Consider the following 22,500-nt stretch of genomic DNA (forward strand, 5'->3'; position numbering starts at 1 on the left):
ATCCTACTAAATTTCCACCGCTAGCGAACATTACGCTGTTGCTTCAGGGAGCGATCACCATTTCATTCGTTAACCCTTATCCTCGAGTAGTTTCAAGCCTTGATAAGTCGTGACTCTCTTGTAATATATATGTACATATACATATGCTTATATATATATATATATATATATATATATATATATATATATATATATGTAGCAAGAGAGAGAGGGAGAGACAAGACATGTGTCTAAACCTTATATGATGAAACGTTAAAGCATTTTCTCCTAAGTTGTCGTGATCTCACACATATTCGTCAAAGTTCTTTACAATATCAGCAACAAAAAAGAACTATTAGAAAACATAAATCTTAACATAATTTTCATATTTCTGAAAAAATAAAATATGAAAAAGATAAAATGCACGGAGCATACTTCTAGCTTAAATATTCATAGTAGTAGTAGTAGTAGTAGGATGAGGAGTAGTAGTAGGAGGAGGAGGAGTATTGGTATTAAAAAGCAGAAATGGACAGAACTTACTTCCGGCTGGGTAGTTAGTAGTAGTAATATATACATATATATATATATATTTATATATATGTGTGTGTGTGTGTGTGTGTAGAAATGTTAATTATTTATCTTTATGTCTGTCTCTTCTATTGTATTATAGTTGTGATTATTATATATCTGTTTCTATCTTTACTATTATATAAAAAGAAACTGTGTGTGTGCGTGTATCTGTGAGTGTGAGTGTAAGTTTGTTCCCTGTAGACTTGAAAACGGCTGGGCTGATTTTTATAAACTTCACAGGAATTGTACATTAGGTATCTAGCAGTATTCTTAGGCTTTGGATCTGAATGCCTTCGATATAATTTTAGTATGGTGATATCTGGCAAAGAAATCATACCTGTGTGTGAGCTAATAAATGGTGCCGCGTCAGTTACTCATGTTGATAAATTCAGTTACTTTGGATCATGGATTACATCTACAGGACGATCGTGATATGATATAAGATAAATATAACTCAGAGTAAACAAACACTCAGCAAACTTAATTCAGTATTATGCTCCAATACTATCACGATCAAGACTAGACAACGCATTCTTAAGCCGTATGTTTGGTCTGTCTTGTTTATATATATATATATATATATATATATATATATTCATCCACATACAGTACTGTTTCGCTGTTTCACAGCTCATCAGTGCGGCTAGACAGGTAACTATCTCAAGCCAGGATTGAAACCCGACCGTCTGTACGACAGTTCAGGCTCCTAACCACTACGTTATTGGCGGCTGCTATATATATATACAATATTTATTATGACACTATGTATACATATTTCACAGTCGTACCATTGGTTTCGTTACGCCGAATCAACCATCAGAGGTTGGAAAAAACAGCGTAAGTTCGTCAGCGACAATGAAAATATGTAGCAAGAGAGAGCGGGAGAGACATGTGTCTAAACCTTATATATATTAAGTAAATCGATTCATAATTGGGAATTAAAAATCAGTTTCAAAATGAAAAACCAACAAAATCAAGGTCCCAGGTGAGCATTGTCTGAGGATAGCGGTTTCAATCCTATCCAAAGCAGGCCAGAGAATTAGTTGACCAAAAAGTGGTGAAACAACAATTGTGGAATACAGTAATTACTGGCGATAAGTTACAAGACTCTGCATTCTTATCCTGTTGCGATTTATGACCTAAAAAAAAGGCCAGAAGACGAGTTGGTCGAGACGTCGTGCAACAACAATAACAATGAAGATGAAGATAGCAGTCCGCAAAAAGAATGAAAGCACCAATTCTGAAGTCTCAAAAGATCCCAAAAATAAAAATAAAAACAAAACAAAACTTATTTTATTAAAAAAAATATGTACCTATAGCATAATAAGAGTAGTAGTTGTATTAGTAGTAGTTGTTGTATTATTATTATTATTATTATTAGTAGTAGTAGTAGTAGTAGTAGTAGTAGTAGTAGTAGTGGTGGCTTCTAATCAGGCGACACATCCTACGTCTGGGGTATGTTTCTGTCGAGTAATTTTTGAGCCTATATATGACCAGAAAAAATAAAGTGCAACCCGGATATAAAAGACTTTATCTCCGTGCCGCTAGAGCTCTCTTATATCCGTATATTATATTGGGGGGGTGGCAGATAAAATTTCTCTTATATCCGTGTATTATATATTTGGGGGCAGTAAAATTTCTCTTATATCCGTATATTATATATTTGGGGGCAGATAAAATTTCTCTTATATCCGTGTATTATATATTTGGGGGCAGATAAAATTTCTCTTATATCCGTATATTATATATTTGGGGGCAGATAAAATTTTTCTTATATCCGTATATTATATATTTGGGTATCATATATCCGTATATTATATATTTGGGGGCAGATAAAATTGCTCTTATATCCGTATATTATATATTTGGGGGCGGATAAAATTTCTCTTATATCCGTATATTATATATTTGGGGGCAGATAAAATTTCTCTTATATCCGTATATTATATATTTCGGGGCAGATAAAATTTCTCTTATATCCGTATATTATATATTTGGGGGCAGATAAAATTTCTCTATTATCCGTATATTATATATTTGGGTATCTTATATCCGTATATTATATATTTGGGGGCAGATAAAATTGCTCTTATATCCGTATATTATATATTTGGGGGCGGATAAAATTTCTCTTATATCCGTATATTATATGTTTGGGGGCAGATAAAATTTCTCTTATATCCGTATATTATATATTTGGGGGCAGAGAAAATTTCTCTTATATCCGTATATTATATATTTGGGGGCAGATAAAATTTCTCTTATATCCGTATATTATATATTTGGGGGCAGATAAAATTTCTCTTATATCCGTATATTATATATTTGGGTATCTTATATCCGTATATTATATATTTGGATATCTTATATCCGTATATTATATATTTGGGTATCTTATATCCGTATATTATATATTTGGGTATCTTATATCCGTATATTATATATTTGGGTATCTTATATCCGTATATTATATATTTGGGGGCAGATAAAATTTCTCTTATATCCGTATATTATATATTTGGGGGCAGATAAAAATTGCTTTTATATCCGTATATTATATATTTGGGGGCAGATAAAATTGCTCTAATATCCGTATATTATATATTTGGGGGCAGATAAAATTTCTCTTATATCCGTATATTATATATTTCGGGGCAGATAAAATTTCTCTTATGTCCGTATATTATATATTTGGGGGCAGATAAAAGTTCTCTTATATCCGTATATTATATATTTCGGGGCGGATAAAATTTCTCTTATATCCGTATATTATATATTTGGGGGCAGATAAAATTTCTCTTATATCCGTATATTATATATTTGGGGGCAGATAAAATTTGTCTTATATCCGTATATTATATATTTGGGGGCAGTAAAATTTCTCTTATATCCGTATATTATATATTTGGGGACAGATAAAATTTCTCTTATATCCGTATATTATATATTTGGGGGCAGATAAAATTTCTCTTATATCCGTATATTATATACTTGGGGGCAGTAAAATTTCTCTTATATCCGTATATTATATATTTGGGGGCAGTAAAATTTCTCTTATATCCGTATATTATATATTTGGGGGCAGATAAAATTTCTCTTATATCCGTATATTATATATTTGGGGGCAGATAAAATTTCTCTTATATCCGTATATTATATATTTCGGGGCAGATAAAATTTCTCTTATATCCGTATATTATATATTTCGGGGCAGATAAAATTTCTCTTATATCCGTATATTATATATTTCGGGGCAGATAAAATTTCTCTTATATCCGTATATTATATATTTGGGGGCAGATAAAATTTCTCTTATATCCGTATATTATATATTTGGGGGCAGATAAAAGTTCTCTTATATCCGTATATTATATATTTGGGGGCGGATAAAATTTCTCTTATATCCGTATATTATATATTTGGGGGCAGATAAAATTTCTCTTATATCCGTATATTATATATTTGGGGGCGGATAAAATTTCTCTTATACCCGTATGTTATATATTTGGGGGCAGATAAAATTTCTCTTATATCCGTGTATTATATATTTGGGTATCTTACATCCGTATATTATATATTTGGGGGGGGCAGAGAAAATTTCTCTTATATCCGTATATTATATATTTGGGTATCTTATATCCGTATATTATATATTTGGGGGCAGATAAAATTTCTCTTATATCCGTATATTATATATTTGGGGGCAGATTAAATTTCTCTTATATCCGTATATTATATATTTGGGTATCTTACATCCGTATATTATATATTTGGGGGGGGGCAGATAAAATTTCTCTTATATCCGTATATTATATATTTGGGTATCTTATATCCGTATATTATATATTTGGGGGCAGATAAAATTTCTCTTATATCCGTATATTATATATATGGGTATCTTATATCCGTATATTATATATTTGGGGGGCAGATAAAATTTCTCTTATATCCGTATATTATATATTTGGGTATCTTATATCCGTATATTATATATTTGGGGGCAGATAAAATTTCTCTTATATCCGTATATTATATATTTGGGTATCTTATATCCGTATATTATATATTTGGGTATCCCCTATCCGGGTTACACTGTATGTAACATTTGATAATTAGTTGTATTAATCATACTAGAAACATTTGTTTCACTTCCTAACATTTTTTTTCCTTTTGTGTTACTATAAACAAGATTATTGATTTTGTGTACCTCCATTTTCTTTTTGTTCTCGGTTTCGCAGGATGGTTTGAAGAAACGCATGGAGCAAGTCCGGCGGAGTGTGGTCGAGGCATCCGAAGCCGTAAAAGAAGAACGCGAGAAGAACGTAGCGCTGTTACAAAATATATTCCCCTCTGCCGTAGCACAGAAACTGTGGCGAGGTAAGAATTATCGGACTTTGGTACTTAATTACCAACCGTCATCATTTGCGCGTGCCTTTATCGTAGAAAGAATACAAGCCGACCATTCTCGTTTATTCTATAGTTACATAATGAACTGGGCATTATGGAAATTCCTGAGTGTATGTTCTTTTGTCAATCTGTATAATTTACTTTAATTTTGAAACGAATAAAAACAAATCTGCCAGGCACAATACTATTAAGAAGAGAAGAGACCTTTAACAACACTTGAAATAAAACGAATAATTTTCCACTTTAAAATTGTGGGGGTGGAATTCTAGTTTTAAAAAATTCGCGCACACCAATCTTTTTAAAATTAATTTATATAACTGAAAATTAGGTGTAAAGCAATCTTTTCTCTATTAAATCTTTTTAGAGAATTTTGAAATGGCGGAATGCCAATTTGTGCCAGAGTATTCCCTTATTTTAATGAAATGTGTGCAGTTTGAACAGTAGGTAGGCTAATATATATATATATATATATATATATATATATATATATATATATATATATATATGCATATATATATATACATATATATATGCATATATATATGCATATATATATACATATATATATACATATATATATATACATATATGTATACATATATACATATACATACATATATATACATATATATATATACATATATATATATACATATATATACATATATATATATATATATATATATATATATATACACACACACACTAGAAGTTCAGTCCGGCTTTGCTCGGGTCCTATGTACTGTCCATAACTTTCCCTTCGTGTGAATACAGTTTATGTAAGAATTCAAATGTTTGGACCAAAAATTGTCTAAGTAATTTCGTAGAGACCGCAGAGGTCAATTTTTTTATAACGTGAACCCGAATTTTGACCCCTTAACATTTATTATTTTGGTCTACAATCGAAATACAAAGTTTTACCCATGTCCAAGTTAGCTACATCTAAAATTTCAAGTGTTTAGATCCGAAATTGGCGTAGAAATTTGGTAGAATTTGTAAAGGTCAACTCTTTCAACTTAGACCTTTCGGCAGCCAAATTTTCACCCGAAAACTGATTAAAATGCTTGCCGCATGTCTGAATACCTGTTATGTATTATTTTTTATGTTTAGACCCAAAATTGCTAGACACCGTAAAGGTCGCATCATTTGATCTTTAACCCCTTGGCAGCTCAAATTTTCAGTCCAACTGATTCAAAAGCTTGCCCTATCTATGAATACATTTTTATGTAAAATTTCAAATGTTTAGACAAGAAATAGGCTGAGTAATTTGGTAGAGACTGCAGAGGGCAATTTATTTTTAATTTTGACCCCAATTTTAACCCCTTCACATTTATTTTTTGGGGCTCAAATCCAATTAAAAGTTTGATCCATGCCAAGTAACCTTCATTTAAAATGTCAAGTGTTTAGATCCAGTATTGGATTAGGAGTTTGGTAGAGATTTCAACGGTCAAACGGTTGAACTTTGACCTTTTAACAGCCAAATTTTTGGCCGAAAACCCAAATTTCTGGACGAAAACTAAGATTTTCCCAAATCTCAATACCTCTTATGTCAAATCTCGAGTGTCTAGGCTTAAAATTGATAGTTATTGTGTAGAGGAATGTACTCAGACACAGACACACGCACAGATGTGTTCACTTCTCCTTTAGAATATTCTAATTTTTTGTCAGATGGTTTGGATTTGTTTTTTATTGTCATCTGTTCTTGACATTCCATTCTTTTCACCTTTCTTGTTGACTTTTCTTCAATTTTGTTTTGTTTGGAAATAGTGTGGCTGTCTTTTATTTATAAACTAGCCTGGGTACCCGGCATTCCCGGGTGTTTGGATGTGTGTTGAGCAAAAAAAAAAAAGTGGTAATAGGCAGGCAGGCTCGAACCTGTACTGCGAGGGAGGAAAATAATGTGAAAAAAACGTGATGTCTTAGCCGGCGTGTCCATCACCAAACCGGAAGTGGCAAAAGTTTAAATTAAGGCTAGTCAATCGAAAAGAGGGGATGACGTTTGAAAATATCGGCGAAAAAAACGACCCGTCCTTGTAGAAAAGTGTCCAGTTGAGGGTGAAGTAATTAATGCTTTAGCCAATTTTTCGATATTTGTCGTCCGAAGGGTCGAGATTTAAAACGACACCAATCTCATGAAAATCCGTCATCTCTGTCGAAAGTGTTAGGCATACATACATACATACATACATTAAAACAGAGAGGGGAGATTTATATCATCTCTGAAGAGTAGTATGTAAAATCAATAACAATATTTACGCTATGGATTGCGGAACCTGCTTCAGGAAAAAAATGAATCGATTCGGAGAGAAAATAAATAAAGTTTGTAGTTGTAAACTGATTATTTCTTTGGTCATTGGAATGCAACTATCAGTATATATTCTCTGAATTTGGAAACATAACTTCATTGTTGGAAACTATTGGGAAGATATTATAATACACATATACCTAAAAATATAAAATATTTTATACATATACGTATGTATCGATCGATCGATGCATCCGTTTAATCTCAAGAGACAATAGACACCCCCTTGTAAGGGTAACTCCGCGTGCCATTGTGAAGTAAGAGTTGCGCAATTCTAACCACCCCTCTCCTGACTAAGCACTGCTTGTGTCCAGTAGCAAGTAGAGGCCCAAGACTGACTGGAAACAATACCGAGATAAGCGGTAAGCACATACATCACCTAAAGTCCTAAATGGTAACCCATTTTAGTACTGATCAGGTTCAATGTTGCTTATATATATATATATATATATATATATATATATATATATATATATATATATATAAAGTTTTAAATATAATGGGCGGAAGTCTCTCCAGAGCTCTTTCAGCTATCATCTCATCAGGAGAAAATCGATAGCGTAAAAATAATACTATGTCGAAAGTAAAGAGTTCTGACGGGGAACTATTGAATGTGCCAAAAATTACGGGGACTCTAAAATAAGGTTTATTAACGTTTAAAAAAACGATTAAAATAATGGCACAACGAGGAAAAAACGGGAGAAAAGATTCACAATTCACCAAAGAGAAAAAATGCGTTAGATGTTTCTTTCTGCCGGCACAAAGAAGGTTTCAGCACCGCAATAGAAACAGACTCCAAAATCTTTAAATGGTTTCTGGAGTCCGCTCTATGTAGCACCTCGAACCATTCTATTTTATATCTATCGCCACAGCACAGGTTGTCAACCAAATGTTGGCCAATAGCAGAGTCCAAGGCTGCAGAAGAAGGGAGACTACCAGACCCCATCCTCCCTTGTCTGATCTTCGATGGAACAAGCTGGTTTATACAAGTCAAAAGATGCAAGGATGTTCGCCCAACATAACCAGCATCACACTGGCATTTGAATTGATATACAATATTGCTATTTTGGATGTAAGGCAAACTATCCTTGCGAAAAGAAGGAAATGCAGGTCTCGTAGTATATACCAAACGCAAGGACACAGAATAAAAGCAGTCATAAATACTTCTGCGAATCTGTTTGGAAAGTCTGTTACTCTTTTCCCCAATCCACGGTAATTTTAAATAAACCGGGCATTTCAAAGGTCCAAACTTTTTAGGGGATTTAAAATCCGCAATCTTTTTGAAAATACAGTCATCAATAAGGTCAACAGGATAACCATTAATGATGAATATTTCCCTGATCTTATCGAGTGCGGCGTCCAATCTGTAAGGTGAACAAATTATCAGGGCTCTATGTACCAAAGTATTAATTAAGCCGACCTTACGTGATTATGGTACAAAAGACAACCAGTTCACATATAGGCCAGTAAATGTCGGTTTCCTATAAATTGTAGTGAGAAAGCCCTCCCCTTGAACGTTCGACAAGAACATCCAAGAAGGGAAGCGAATCGTCCTTCTCACTTTCCATAGTGAACTTTAGAGATCCATGCAAAGAATTTAACCTATCAAAAAATATCGACGCTTCACTTTGCAATGGAAAAACAGCAAAAGTGTCGTCAACATATTCGACATATGCAGTGGGTTTTGTTATAAAATTAAACAAAACGGATTCATTGTACCCGACGAAAATATCCCCTAAAGTTGGGGCCAACAGACTCCCCATTGAAACCCCGTCAACCTGACAGTACATAATATCACAAAAACTAAACTCCACAGATTTTGTGCACTTTAAAATGAGTTCAATAAGAATCTCTTTAGAAATATATATATATATATATATATATATTGATCCCACGAAAACAAACTTGCTCTAGGCTAATATAGAAAAGTCGATTTAATTAAGACGCCCTACATAATTCATCTTCTCCTGTGCGTTAATAATCTGTTTAAGCGTCAATATTTTTAGCCTTTTCAAGAGGACGGTCTTTATTGTTCATTAAGAAAGGTCATTGTCCTCGTCACGTTATTCAAAGCGATAAAGGTAGTCTCCAGGCGAAGAAATTTCTTCTCTTCTCAAACTGAATTATAAACTTTCAATTTTGTTTTCGTTCTTTGTAACACAGCGCTAATTTACTTCGGCTGATTCGGCTTCTTTTTTTCATAAATCTTTCGATGGACGAATATTTTTTACCGTCGGATGTGGACACAGGTCCGAGACCTTTGACGTTTTATTTAATAGACGTCTAATGGTATGGATGGCATGTATTATTCAACCGGTTATAATCCAAATAATATTTAGAATTAACCAGTACGTTCGTTTCTCTTGTGTTACATTTTGTATGAAGAAGATAAAGTGGGGGTAGCGCACTTCCGGTTTGAGTGTCAGTATAATAAGAAGTGGCTTGATATGAATAGGGGAGAAGTAATCGAAGAGTCTTCTAGTTATGGGTTTGTAGTAGGAGGGGGGACAGGAAGAGAAGACTGTATACGAAAGTGAAATATACAAAGCATATTTCCGGTTGGAAATCGTATGAGTGGACTTTTTTCAAATGAATGGGGAATGGACAGATCATGCTCCCATGTGGAGAGATTATTGTAGTAAGAGAAAACTTGGTATGATTGGAGATAAAGTGGACGTAGAGTACTTTCGAACGGAGACTTTGTAGAAATAGACACGGAATTTGTATGAAAAATTGACAATGGATGTAGCATACGGAGAAGGTGGTAAAATATGCTTATTCCGCCAAATTTTTGAAGGAGGAAAAGCTATTTAGCTTAGTAGGCCGATAGAAGTTGAAAGACAAACACTTTCATTTACAATTTAAAATTTTTGGTACTGAGACCCGTTCATATATTCGAATTTCTTCGGAACATTTTTTTATGTATTCATCGCAACCGCACATGATTTAATCTCATATCATCCTTCGTAACTATATTTAAAACTCAGAAAAAATTTTGTATTCCTCTTTTGCTTCGGGACATTTACAGAGGATTACATCACAGTCTGGACTTGCGCAATGGGGTTTGATTTTTTCTTCTTCTTTTTTTTTTGCCTTCTTTCCCTCTTTCTCGGTCCCTTTTGACAAACCTTATAGCATTAATTTACAAACATTGCTCTACACAAACTGTATTTTACACTCTATGATTTACATCATGAAGCGAAGTTTCATGAAATGCTAAAACAAGCAAATATTTAGCTCCTCAATCTTTATGATCTGCTAATTAGTTTCTTTCTCCTAGTAGAAAAAAATCTTAAATTCTTTGAAACTCGGCGGAATATGGATATTTCAACACCTTTCTTTATTGGGGGTATTCTGTAGAAAAATAAATTGTAACATGTAAATCTCCGGTTTACACTCTTTGTTTATACTTATGATATTAAGCTCTACTTCTTACTGTACTATCGAGCTTTTTTTTATTTTTGGTTGGGATAAATATAAACATTAATACTTATATTGGAAGCTTACAACGGCATTTGACTAGTAAACTTCCCCCATTAGTTACTTACGTTTATATATATATATATATATAATTATATATAATTATTTACTATATATAATATAATATTACAGACACCAGTGTTTCCTCATTTCGGGAATCTTCAGTTCAGGGTGTCACGATTAACACCAGTCGATAGATTCGAACCCGGCGACACAAGCCATCTCTGGCGTGATTAGCAAAGATCATATCCATTCGGCTACCGTTAACCGCGGGAAATTACGTTGAATTTTTAACATTTTTATTTTTAAATGTTTTTACGTCAGTCAGAGTGATCTAATCATTATATGATGATCTATACATAAGAGCTAAATTGACAGACTTAATTCAACTGAAAGTACTCAACGATAAGAAACGAGTTTCTTAAAGCGGCTGGCATAATTATTTCCTATAATAATTAAATATATATATATATATATATATATATATATATAATATACTGAGTTCGTGTAATTCAGTAAATTTTCATATACCAATGAGTTTTAAGCCATAGAGAGTAAGCTACAAAATTATATTTCATAATTGAGCATTAATATACTGTGAAAGCAAAACCAAGACTTCAAAAAAGGGTGTTCATGGCAACAAAAAGTGTATTTCGTTTTACGTTACAATTGTTTCCATGTTCAGTCGAACAATTTCAAACATTATATCGTTTGAAAATTTTCAAAACCAGCATTTCTTATATATATAAACCAGCATTTCTTATATATATATATATATATATATATATATATATATATATACATATATATACATATATATATATATATATATATATATATATATATATATTAATTATTTATCTCTACGTCTATTTCTACTATTATATTATAGCTATTATCAGATCTCTGTCTCTATCTGTACTGTTATATAAAAGGAACTTTGTGTGTGCATCTATGAGTGTGAGTGTAAGTTCGTTCCGTATGGACTTGAAAACGGCTGGGCCGATTTTTATGAAACTTCGCACGAAGGTACATTTTGTATCTTGTAGTTTTCTTAGATATGTTTTGTGTTTGAATGTCTTCGATATATTTTTAGTGTGGTGATACCTGCCAAAGAAATCCTACCTATGTGTGATTTAAAAATTGGAGCCGCGTCCATTACTCGGGTGGATATATTCTCTTACCTTGGTTCATGGATTACAACTACAGGCCGATCGAATAGCTCAAAGTAAACAAGCATTTTTCATACTTAACTCAATATTATGCTCCAATACTATCACGCTCAAGACTAGACAACGCATTTTTAAGGCGTATTTTGTCTGCCTTGTTAAATGGTTGTGAAAGCTGGACTATGTTTGGTTTGTGAGAGAAATGTTAGGGGTTATTTGGAAAAAAAAAAATCACATTTCTAACGAGGAAATATGGACTAGATCAGGATGCATTAAAGGAATGTTGATGGAAACTCATGAAAAGACAAAAGAAGTTTTTAGGTCATATTTACCGTCAAAGACGCATAGAACATTTGATATTGACTGGTAGAATGTCAGAATCGAAAAAGCAAGGTCGACCAAGACGCATTTTTTAAAATTATTATTGTTGTTGTTTTTATTATTATTATTATTATTATTATTATTATTATTATTATTATTATTATTATTACTACTACTACTACTACTACACAGCGTTGAAAAATGTATCTCTTCTTGTCCCATCTGTTTTTCGTACACATGTCATGGTTTTTAGCACTAAAATTTAATCAAATTTCTCAAGAATTTTTTTTTTTATTGTGGAGGAAACACTCCCAAGTCATTATCTCATAATTGTGTCTTTTTTTACTAGTCCGGTTTAGCACAGTTAACTGGTCATGCTTTGTTTTATCTTATGAGGATTTTGCTTCTCTTTTGTTTTTTACTTGATTAGGTGAAACAGTCGAACCCACCAAAGTAAATGACGTCACCATGTTGTTCAGCGACATCGTTGGATTTACCGCGATTTGCTCATCATGCAAACCAATGATGGTCGTCAATATGCTCAATGCACTCTATACTCAGTTTGATACATTCTGCGGAATCCTGGACGTCTACAAGGTAAGTAATTTATGTAAATATTTATGTTTGTGCAAATATTTTTACAGAAAGTCAACATTACTGATCCACCTCGTCCTCTTATGTGCCTTCAAGTTGAGCTGACTTCCAGAAAGGTGCATAACGACTAATGGCAAAGGCAAACCGAATTCATCGATATATCTGACCATTTCCATACCAAATATACTTGGTAAAATTAAAATGTATGATAATTTATGACAGTTTTTTTTTTTTTTTTTTTTTGTCGTTGTAGAACAATAGTATGCCTAAATAGGTTAATCTTGTTACAGGGCTTAATTATAAAATATGCATCAACAGGTTAATGGAAACAATCTGGTATATAATTACTGTCCACAGCAAGATGAATCACAAGATCGAATCGTGGGAAAGACCATCTCCCCTTAAAGGCTACTATGGTCCACTGATTTTATTGATGTCTGGCTGGTGTATAGTTGTGTTCAATCCCAAGTGTTTATCTTTCAAGACTTTGTCTTCTCTCTATTCAAAAGGGATGTTTTTGTTATTTTTCTTAATGTCCGATGCGTCCCTGCCGTAAAATGGCGATGAGACTCTTCAGGCATTTTATATAAGCCACAGTATACTTCATCTTGTGAGTTGACTTTTCGAAACCTCATCTGAACTTGTATTTAATCTCTCCTCAATAGTCTAATTGAAAACGACTATGTTGTAGTGCGCTGGGAGGCAACTTCTTGGTATTGTGTTTCGCAGATGGGTAGATTTTAGAAATAAATTTTTGTCATCGAAGTTCCGTTTTATTTTTTGATGCACAGAGAAAGAAAGGAACTTTACTTCTAATAATTGTTACTAGACGAGTTCTCGCTATGAATTTATAACAGAGAGGATAAGGTCACTTACAATGAAAATAACGATACAGAAAAGAAAGTTTAACAAGTTCTGTGAGAAAGAGACTCTATAGAAGAGACGAAATCGCTCACAAGATTTCGAAGTTCGTTTTGTACTCTGTCAAGGTAGGAGAGGTTACTTTGAGCACCCCCTCCAATGTGGGAATATTACTCCCTATTTAAACGTATGTGTTTATGTGTTGTTTCTCTTTGGACTGAGCTGTGGTTATAGTAAAAAATAATGAAGAAGTAGATCAGAAGAAGTTGAAAATAATAGATGAAAGGATAAATTCATTTCCTAAATTTTTTAGATGAGGATCGATAATTTGTAATATTTGCATTATTCGGACTACTGTTCTCATCTTGAGTGTCATTATCAAAACGTTTCGGGTGATGTAATCTGCGACTTTCTTACGGTGTATGTTGTCTAACGCACCTCGGGAATATGCACAGATTTTCGAACGAGCCCTCCTTGGAGTAGTTTGCCCTCCTTCTCTCCGCAATGACCATTAGCGTAAAGTATACAGTACTAAAAAAATCAGTTCTAGGTGACACTCTCCTGCAGGTTGAAAGTTCAATCCTCAGTACGAGCGATACGAAAGAATATAATTGCGAATTCCTAAATTAAAGCTTCTATCCGGCCATAACTAATGGAACGAGAGCATGCAAGGAAATTCCACAGGTGACTCATTAACATGTAATATATTGATGTTGGCATTCTATAGATGTTCAGTGTAAATAGAGACGCTCTGATATTGTTTTAGTTTTTTTGTTAAAACTGCAAAAGTATTTATTTAAGCTAGCACGAACTCCCGGCAAAACCCGGTCGTAAAGTATGTTACATGATAAGGGATGTCCCCTTTTCATGTAAGTATAAAAAATAGAGAGATTTAGTTAAAATGAAAATGAAATAGCATAGACGAAATTCGAACCTCGTAATTTAGGTTTAGAAATAGATTACGTGTGAGAATTAGAAAATGGAATGTAAAACAAACGATTGTATAGCTTAGAGATAAAAGAATGTGCACTGTCAATTCTGTTATGAAAATTCAATTGAAAGAATGCAGCTACAAGATAATTTAATAAACATGTTTTTAACATATTGGAAATATAGGTTACTGAGAATATAGGTTAAAATTCCTTTTGTAAAAAAAAAGGAAAAGTTTTGGACACGTATGTCCAGAACACGTGTGTATGACGTCATGGAAAATAGAAAGTTCTAGAGATAGTTAGAAAAACTTTAGAGTTAAGAAAGGAGAAACTGGGAGAAACTCAGAGGGAGTTTGAGAACGACAGACGATAGTCTGCAGTTTGGAATTCGAACGTCTAGAAGCGAGACGGTCACTTTGAAACTTAATATGTGAAGCTTTGAATTCTTGATGATGAAAACCACGGCCGGTCGTGAGAAGAAATAAACCCATCATGTGTTTGTATAAACGTCGTCTTTGTGTTGTGATTCTACTAAAAAGGTAAAGTGAAAATTGTATTATATGTCTATATATCTGTGTTATAAAATGTCTTGACATACACATGTCATATCTACAATGTGAACTCTACATCTCATATTTACACAAAGACTGTCTGAACACTGTTTCCTCACTCAAAGAGCTTCCATTACAATTCTAAGAATGAACATTTTGATAAATATGAATATCTTTATAAAACGAACAATCTCTACAACAACATCCCTCTCTCTACTTTCAACATATCTCTCACTAAGACTCTCTAAGCATCACTTTTAAGAAAACCTATATATAACAAGTACGCTTAAATATGATATTTCAATTATTGCATTATTATACAGTTAATGTATTTTATCGATTTTTATATATTATAAAGTTGCGATTTCAAAAATAAAAATATATATTCATATGACTTGGGTGCATTAGCTTGAATCGAAACCGATACCAAAATGAATGAAAACTTCTTGATAAAATTATTTATAAGAAATTGAATAAATTAAGTGCCATCAGCTGTAACTGAAACCGAAACCAAAACGTATGAAGAATTCTAGGTAAAAGTATTTATGACAAGAAATGCAAGTACATAACAATTAAACGACCCGGATGTAAGCGTGACACAGAAAATAACAGACACGCTATCGTATTAATATACAGATAATACAAATTCGGTGCATTTTACGTAAACCTATAACGGTGTTATTACATTGGACTGTGCCATAGCCATTATAACACTATAGAAGCTATCCAGATCAAATAGTTAAAAAGAAACAGCTGAAAAAAATGTTTTGTTTCAATTCCCTAGTCGATAAGAGATGTTTCAGCGATTTACAAGTTAAGGTTTTTTTGTTTTGTTTTTTTTACACAGTGATCACCACTTATCAAGGGCCGGAAGCCACTCAGGGATAAGGGTTATTGCAAGTACAGAACGTTAGTGTGGAGATTTGATGAAGTGTTTACTTAAGGGGGCGGTTCATTAGGAATTTGTTAACGTTCGACTTCAAGACATCCAAGTTGTAGTCCGGTGGGAAGCAGGCAGACGGAACAGAGGTCCACAGGCGTGCAGTTCTAAGAAAGAAGCTTTGTTCATGGAATCCACGTTTTGATTTAGGCACAGATATAGAGTGGGGGAAATTTATCACAGTGGGTTCAGCTAGACGGGTGTTTTTCGTGAAAGATTGGCGAGGGGGGACCAGAGATTGGAGCTCAGACGAGCACCTGCCATGGAAATAACGATAAAACAAGGATAGGCTCGCAACGTCTCTTCTGTGGGAGAGAGGTTGCAGGGTAGAGAAAAGGGCATCCCCCACTAAGCCACGAAGTCTATTTTGTACTCTGTCAAGGCAGGATAGGCTGTTTTTAGCAGCTCCTGCCCAGATATGGCAGCAGTATTCCATCCTTGGACGTACTTGGCTTTTATATAGATAGAGAATTGCATCAGTAGTGAGATATCGTCTGGAGCGGTAGAAGGATCCCCCCATCTTTCCAGCGACCTTGGCAACAGACTTGATGTATGTGTTCCATTTCAGATCAGAAGTAAAGGTCAAACCCAGAAGCTTGACCTTTGTTTGGTTCGAGAGACACGTCTTTCCGTTCGGATTTTATTGTCTTAAATCTTTACATTTCTCTAATGCCGTCATTGATCATTGCTTCCACCTTCAAGATGTTAACTTTATCCTCCTGTTCACTCAAGAGAAATGTCCTATTTTACTGAACATATATTTTTGCAGATCTATTCGCTGTAATTGTAATCTATGCAAGATTTCTATTTTCTCTTTGAAGCACTGTAAACTAGCATTTTGACGACTTTTTTCTTTACATGCCTTGATTCATCATTGAAAAACAAAACATGAACTTGAAAACAGAAATGAGACGAAACACATGTTTTACAAAGAAATACAAAGAAAAAAGAAATCTGACGCACATAAGAGTTGATAATTTATTTGTTAAACGTTTCAATTAATGTTAAATTGAATTTTCAACATTCGAAATTCACACTTTCTATATTTTTTCATCTGGCGCTGATTGAAACTCCAATCAGGTTCGTATTATCTGGAATTTTCGAACTACTCTTCTCATCGTGGGTGTGATTTGCACAACGTTTCGGTCAATGTGACATCCGACCTTCTTTAGATGTGTCTGTCGACTCGGAAATCTTTCTGTCCAACTCAGGAATCATTCTGTTGAACTCCAGACGGGACGCGGTAGGTAGCATGCTTTCGTTCCATCAGCTATGACTGAGTAGAAGTCCTAAATAATTCATTATTGTATTTTTGAGGAGCCCACTCGGTGGATTGTACCTGAAGTATCCAAGAATACAACTTTTACAACTGAATTTAATCAAGAACTATATGTCCCACCGCAAATAATACGAAAAATCAATCTTCATCTCAAAAGTCTAAAACCCAAATTAGGTTCTTTGGTTACATTAATAACTGTTAAGCTTGTTCGTCGTAGCAATTGCTATCAAATTTGTTAGGGTTCGCCGGCCAAACATATTCTTAAGATAATCACGAAGTAAAAATATGGACTACATCACGACACCTATCGACTATATAAGACGAGTACCGTTATATTCACTTGCCGATATCCAGCTTTTGAATAAGAGAAAAATATTTGCCACTCAATCCGTACCTTTTTTGCTTAATTCCTTTCAGTAAAAGACATAATTTAGTTTTAACTCATATCCACAAACACACGACTCTGTATGTATTAGTACGCGAGGGCGGTTCTAAAACTAATACATCATATTTTTAGTCCGCCAACGGCATTGTCATGATGACTGAACTTATGCATACGTGACCCGAAATATCATCTCTCTGTTGCAGATATTGACAGTGTGAGTGAGATACTAAAAATGTAATACCTGCCATCGGCATGCATAAGAACCAGAGATGCGTCATTGAATAACTCCACGTAGAAAAAATTGAACATCAATATTTATCGGCGCCGATTACGAAGCCGATGCAGTTGATGTCAGTATAGTTAGGAGATGTGTTCGTCGATTTCAGGATATAGACAGAGATGTAAGTGACAACTCGCGTTCCGGTCTTTTATGACCGATACATCAAAAGAGACTTGACAAAAGTGCATTGAGAATGCTGGTGCTCATGTAAAAATTAAATTTCGGAGCACAAATGGCAGCTTGTTTGATTAGTAGTACTCCCGTCTGCGTAACTCTTCTTCGTTTTAGTTTTTGAGTCAATAAATAGGAAGCCTTTATTTTGAAACGGTCCTTCTATTAATATTAACTGGTTTGCTTATAAAAGAGCCTTGTTTATCTTCTTTAACAGCACTATATTTGAGATTTGGTATATTCACACGCAGATCAGCTTCTATAATTATGAGATCTCGAAGCTTAGTTCATTAGTTGTTTTATTATTAACAACAAATCAATTCTATTTAGTCATTAATACCACGAAGGGGTATTCATCGTAGGTTCTTATACCTAAGTTATGTGAGGGGTATTAGGTGCTATGGGCTTTTTAAGATATAATGGTAGATATATTGAGAGATCGGTAAAGAGATTTTTGTGTTCTTCAAATTTTTCTCTAAAATATTACTATCAGGTTAACAAGAAAGTTCTTGCGGTTTTTAACTTTTAAATCCAGATGAATATAATTCAGCTCAAGCAAACATTTATTGATCGAAATAAGCGCCATCAGAATCAACTCACTTTTTCCAACGCAGAACAAGTGTATTTATGCCAGTAACAAATAAATCTTGCGTTCTGGTGTCGATGAAACCACTGAAGACGTTTTTTTTTTATATATCACTTGAGTTTTTTTAAGCATTTCTCTCGCAGAAAGTTGTCGAGGCGCTTAAAGAAGTGGTAATCGGTAGGTGAGAGGTCAGTAGTCTATGGCGGATGAGGCAGAATTTTGTAGCCCAATTCGTTCAACTTCTGCAGAATCAGTTTAGCAACGTGAGATCAGGCATAGTCGTGAAGGAGAATTGAGGCTTTTTTTGTTGACTAATGTTGGGTGTTGTTGTCGAAGTTTCTGATGTATTTCATCCATTTGTCGACAGTACTTCTCCGCTGTAATGATTTCGCCTGCATTCTAAAAACTGTACTGAATGAGACCGGTCGCAGACCATCAAACAGTCAGCATGAACTGTTTTACGTGCAACTTTGGCGTCGGGAAGTGTCGTGGAGCTTCGTCAGCACCTAAGTACTGAGCTGAGCATCGCTGGTTATTTTTGTCTTTCCAATCTCTCTCAAGTGGTTGGAAATCGTCGTATACGTTACTCTAATTCAGAAGCAAGTTCTCGAACAGTTGTGCGTGAATTAGCTTCGACTTAGGCTCTTAATTGATCGTTGTCAACATCCGATAGCCCACCACTACGTTCATTACCTTCAAGACTCTCGTCACCGCCAGGAAATTTCTTAAACCATTATTGTGCTGTGCGTTCGGTAATGGTTCCATGGGCTAAAAACTTCGTTATGTATATATTAAATTGAAATAAGAAAATTGTGCGAATGTGTTTTTTTCCGTCTTGTATTCAACGTTCTGAAAAGAAGACATAATTGTTTTAAAACGATCGTAATTTAAACGATCAGATAAAGCGAAAAACGCTTTTTAAAAAGGTATTATAACAAAACCTTATTTGAAAGTAAACCATTGGAAATCAAAAGTAAAATTTCGCAAAAACTTTTTTGTCAATCTAAAAAATTTCAAAAACACTGTTATCTGCCTACCGACCTCCAAATATTCTAACCACTATACGTTAAAAAAAGAAAACCCGTACGACGCAATAATACTTCAAATACTCTACAAATATGAATTACTTTCAATGGTTGTAACCAGACGAGTTTTTCCTTGAATCTTTTACAGAGTTCATAGCATCTACTATAAAAATAACGATACAGTAAAGAAAGATTGGCAAATTATCTACCGTAGAAAAGAGGTTGCAGAGAATAGAAGATAGGTAAAAATAGCTGCTAAGGGATCAAAATTGAAAAATAATTTGAACTTGGCAGGCGTAAATCGACTAAACGTATTATTTTTCCCCATACGCAAATATATACATTTATACATAAAAATCGGTTCATTATTAACTATTTTAAAATAATCTGACGATAGCTCAAACGGTAACGACAAATGCTAGAGTGCTAAATGTTTTGGTTATGATTTTAGTTGATAGCAACCAAGTCATACTGTTATGTGCGTATTTTGTAAACGGTAACGACTAGTACTGAAACGCTATATGTTTTGGTTTCGATTCTAGCTGATGGAACCCAAGTCATACTTTTATTTTATTTATTTATTTATTACTTTTGAAATCACTACTATGCAATATAATATACAATAATCGATACAGAATTGTCTTTATAAATATGAAATCTGCATAAATTAAAATATCATATTTAAGCATATTTTACGATCAGGCAACGCCGGGTGGTCAGTTAATATTGTCTATTTTGCGTTGTTGGTTGGTGCAGCTTTAGTATAAGTCTAATACTCCATAGTTTATTTGAGGCATAAGAAATATATGTTTCTCTCTAATACAGGGTGACTAAAAAAACGGGCCCTAACTCTAATTAGGCCCTGTTTCTTAGTGTTTTGCCTGAATGAAATGAAACTTTGGTCATAACTAGTTTATTATTTCTTTTTCTACTAGTCTTTGGCCTTTTTTCTCCGTTGACTGTAAAATACTCAGAAAAAAAACAATTGAATGTCCTCTGTTTTTTTTTAGTCGCCCTGTATTCATCGGACGATTATTCTCAGAAGTTGTAGGTATTTATTTGCTTCCCAACGAAATAAAAATGTGACACAAGGTCGTTTATAATGTGGGTTAAAACCTATTCCCCAAAAGGGGGCACTCTGGAAGTAGGCAAAAATAAAAATTGCCTTGGTATAGAAGGTTTTCCCCCTCCATTAACTTAAGGACAAATTGGGTGTAGCAATCAGAACAACTACACTCTGATGTTGGCCTTTGCCAGCTTGGAAATTCTATTGCGATCGGCTTTTATTCTACAATCAATCACATATAAAAGTGCAACTAAAAGCTGGCAAATCTCAGTGTTGATAAAGTATATAAAAGTAAATGACTTTTCACAGGTTTGGCTGACCTATTAAACTTTAAACTGCTCATGCATCTTCACCCCTTTTCCTGTATCTCTCATTCTCAACCTTCTTCCTCTCTTTATATATATATATATATATATATATATCTTTCTATCTTTCTATCTCTCTCCCATTCTCTCTCTCTCTCTCTCTCTCATTCGCTCCCTTTCTCTCTCTCACACACATACACTCGTTCTCTCTCTGTCTCTATCAACATATCTTATAGTGTAATTTATTCCAATATTTGTCTTTTCTTTCTTTTATCCGTTTTTCCCTCGTGCCTATTATAGAGGTTTGTATCATCGGCAAATATACCCATCTCAGACACAATATTATCAGGAAGGTCGTTGATAAATATTAGGAATAATAGTTGTCAAAGGATCGACCCCTGAGATACTCCCACATTAATGTTATGTCTGCCTGCTTCCCACTGGACTACAAGTTGGATGTCTTCAAGTCCAATGTTAACAAATTCCTAATGAACCGCCCCCTTAAGTAAACACTTCATCAAATCTCCACACTAACGTAATGTACTTGCAATAACCCTTATCCCTGAGTGGCTTCCAGGCCTTGATAAGTGGTGATCACTGTGTAAAAAAAAAAAAATTGGGATGTACACCCTTCAAGGCAACATGGGTGGTCCTCTTGTCTAAGAAGAATCTAATTATAGTTAGTATTCGTCCAGTTATACCGTATGATTAAATATATCCGGGAGTTTACTGAGGTGGGAGGCTCTACGTCATCTAGATTAATACTAAGCAGATATTTGTGCATGCAAACCTCCAGTGAGGATGCGAATTGGTTTTGTTTGGGTAGTCATTTAGCTTGATCGTAATATTTGTTTGGGTTGTCATTTCATTGCGTTTTTTTTTAATTAAGATTGGGGTAGAGCGTCAGGAAAAGTAAGTCCATTAGCCGGATCTTCTCTGGGGGGGGGGGTTGTGGCCTTGTGAAAGTCACCGGTGATAGCAGCAGGGTTCCTTTCCATGCGCAACATGGCACTAAAACTATCGCGATATTATATAACTTATGAGAGAGCAGCCGCTCTAAGCGCTACTAAATAGTTAGGGCTCCCATACTGTCAGTCGGAAACAACAGCCAGACAAATCATCAAACAGGTACCCTCAACCTCTCAGACAAGGATGGTCCAGACCAGTAGAATGCAAACACATCCAATTTGCTTAGTTTGTGTGAGAACAAAATTGGAAATGGAGAGATGATGTTCATTTTCCTAGTTAGGAAATAAGGCAAAGTACAGGTTGGTTCTGGGGAGTCCCTACTATT

At 34.2% G+C, this 22,500-nt stretch overlaps 1 protein-coding gene across 1 annotated transcript in view; it reads left to right on the forward strand.

Annotated features, from left to right (window-relative positions):
- Positions 1 to 22,500, forward strand: part of LOC145277960 (guanylate cyclase soluble subunit alpha-2-like) — a 580,255-nt gene that overhangs the window by 481,387 nt on the left and 76,368 nt on the right. The window contains exons 7-8 of the mRNA XM_080130085.1: positions 4,788 to 4,926; positions 12,662 to 12,828. Of these exons, the coding sequence (XP_079986211.1) occupies positions 4,788 to 4,926; positions 12,662 to 12,828 (306 nt within the window). The remainder of the gene's footprint in view (positions 1 to 4,787; positions 4,927 to 12,661; positions 12,829 to 22,500) is intronic.

The sequence above is a fragment of the Euprymna scolopes genome, chromosome 6, assembly GCF_053919585.1.
Source record: "Euprymna scolopes isolate OS-2025 chromosome 6, ASM5391958v1, whole genome shotgun sequence".
Lineage (NCBI taxonomy): Eukaryota > Metazoa > Mollusca > Cephalopoda > Sepiida > Sepiolidae > Euprymna > Euprymna scolopes.